This window comes from Pteropus vampyrus, unplaced genomic scaffold (genome assembly GCF_000151845.1).
Source record: "Pteropus vampyrus isolate Shadow unplaced genomic scaffold, Pvam_2.0 Scaffold142, whole genome shotgun sequence".
Classification (NCBI taxonomy): Eukaryota; Metazoa; Chordata; class Mammalia; order Chiroptera; family Pteropodidae; genus Pteropus; species Pteropus vampyrus.
The window spans coordinates 452,691-454,870 of NW_011888923.1; the positions used below are offsets into that span (position 1 = coordinate 452,691).

At 62.4% G+C, this 2,180-nt stretch overlaps 1 protein-coding gene across 1 annotated transcript in view; it reads right to left on the reverse strand.

The window, feature by feature from the left end:
- Positions 1-2,180, reverse strand: part of SLC45A1 (solute carrier family 45 member 1) — an 18,927-nt gene that overhangs the window by 3,624 nt on the left and 13,123 nt on the right. Inside the window, exons 7-8 of the mRNA XM_023535617.1 lie at positions 1,575-1,653; positions 563-853 (exon numbers count right to left, since the gene is read on the reverse strand). Of these exons, the coding sequence (XP_023391385.1) occupies positions 563-853; positions 1,575-1,653 (370 nt within the window). The remainder of the gene's footprint in view (positions 1-562; positions 854-1,574; positions 1,654-2,180) is intronic.

Here is a 2,180-nt window from a genome sequence, read left to right on the forward strand (position 1 = left end):
CCGCCGAACTGTGCACTCGAAATGGGCCGCGTGGCGATTCACTTCTCCACACGGCTGAACGAGACACCGGGTTTGATGTAAAGAGAATCCACATTCTCGCTTTCTCCCTTTGCCTCGGGCTCCCCGGCGGCTCGGCAGGGCGCCGTTCCCTACCCTGTCGTCACCTAAAGTTCCCCTATTTCGGGCACCGATTCTCATTTTCGGAATTACTGCGCTGACCTACCATGGATCACGACGGCTGGGTTTTCTGTGCCCAACGTGATAGTTTCACTCGACTCGCATGGGGGCCCATGCTAAGAGGTGACCCCGAAGCCGGACAGAGGGGGACACCAGGGGGCGGGCCTCCCCTTCCCGCCCCCCACCGGTGGCCCCATTCCCCATCTAAATGGGCTGTGACCCGCGGTCACCGCCTTGAGCGTCTCGGCGTTTGATCAGGGCCCCGGTCTGCCTTCCGCGCCAGCCCTCAGTGCGGTCGGTCCCGGGGCCTCGCCCGGGTGGAGGGTCTCGGGGGAGCGGGGTGCGTGGCTGGGTTTGCGGGGCCGGAAGCCGGAGGGTCACGTACCGTCTTGCTCTGGTAGTAGTCGCACAGCAGCGAGTAGGGCAGGGTACACAAGGTGGAGAACAGGATCCCGTAGGTGACGCAGAGGGACAGGACCACGTAGAGGTTCCTGGACAGAGTGGCGAGCCCGGTCCCCAGGCCAAAGGCCAGGTAGGCGATGAAGTACAGGGTGCGGATGCTCAGGTGTTCCTCCAGCTTCTCCAGAAGAGCTGCGGGCCGGACAGGGGTGAGGGTGCCACACGTCCAGTGCCCCCTGGAGCCCCGGCACGCCTGGGCTGCCTCCCCAGGCTGACCCTAAGGCCGGAAATGGGGGACTGGCATGGCAGGCAGCTTGCCCTGGAGCAGACGACCCGTGTGGGGCCCCAGGGGGCTGAGGGCCTCCTGACGGCTCCAGTTGGGCCAGATGGACAGCAGGACCTGGGGCGGCCCTGTTCGCACCGGCCCGGCCAGGCCCCCGGGTCTGCCGCCGGTGAAGGGGTCTTCAGGTTGAAATACCCAAGGCCAGAGAATGTGGGGTTTCCAGCTAGAGCCCCGTATCCCTGTGTGGATCACAGCGCTCTGTCACCCAGAACGAGGACACCAACAGCCCAGGGCCCTGCTGGCGTCCACAGAGCCCTGACAAGGGCTCAGCACCTCAGCTGTACACGCTGCATCCTGAGTCAAGTAACGGGGCCACTTCCCTGCGTCCTGGTGCCAGCGGCCGTGGGGAACCAGACACCCAGCTGCCACCCACGGGCTGACAAGAGAGACTCAAGGACTCTTTCCTAGGGCGGCCTCTCAGTGCCCTCCCCGCAAAGTCACATTCTGTACCCTGGTGGGGAACTCCCTGGATGGGAGCAGATACAATTAAATGAACCCGCAAACTACAGCTCAGGGAGCCAGCCCGGTGGCAGCCTGTGTTTGCACCCCTGGAGCTAGGAACGGTTCTTATATTTTAAAATGGTTTTTAAAAAAATCCGAAGATGACCCATATTTTGTGTCAAGTGAATAGTACATGGGATTCAAATTCCCTTGCACGTAAATGAGGTTTTGCTGGAATTCGGTCACACTCGTTCTGGTCCGTCTCGTCCCAGGCGCTGGCAGTGCCGAGTCGTCTAGCACAGACCGACCGGCCCACAGAGCCCTAGTGTCTGCTCTCTGCCATTCACAGAAATCACGGGTGGAGCCCTGAACTGAGGTTTGCAGGTGGCACACTGCCAGCCGGGGGCCCCACTGGGTGGCTCCCCGGCACCTGCATGAATGCACACAGCTTCCTGTGTCCCCTGGGTCACCCAGGCACAGCCTGAGGGCCATCTTGGACTCTGGCCTTGGCCCACGCTGCAAGTCCACGATCCCAGTCCACCTGCCCCTCCCTCCCTCTGGACCAGCTGCCATGGGACCCACATGGGAAGGACGCAGGGGACCGATGGCCCCCACTTTGCCCTTGTCTACGGGCCTGACCCTCTCTGCCCACTGGCTTACTGGGGTCTGGACACACACCAACCCCCGCTCAGCACAGGCCAGTGCACCCCGCTGAACTCTAACCGGTTATCAAATGACTGAAAAACAGACAGCGCAGGCAGTGCCTGCGGTTGTAAAGACACCCCGCCTTCACTCCGCTTGCCCCAGCCGCCCGACTGAA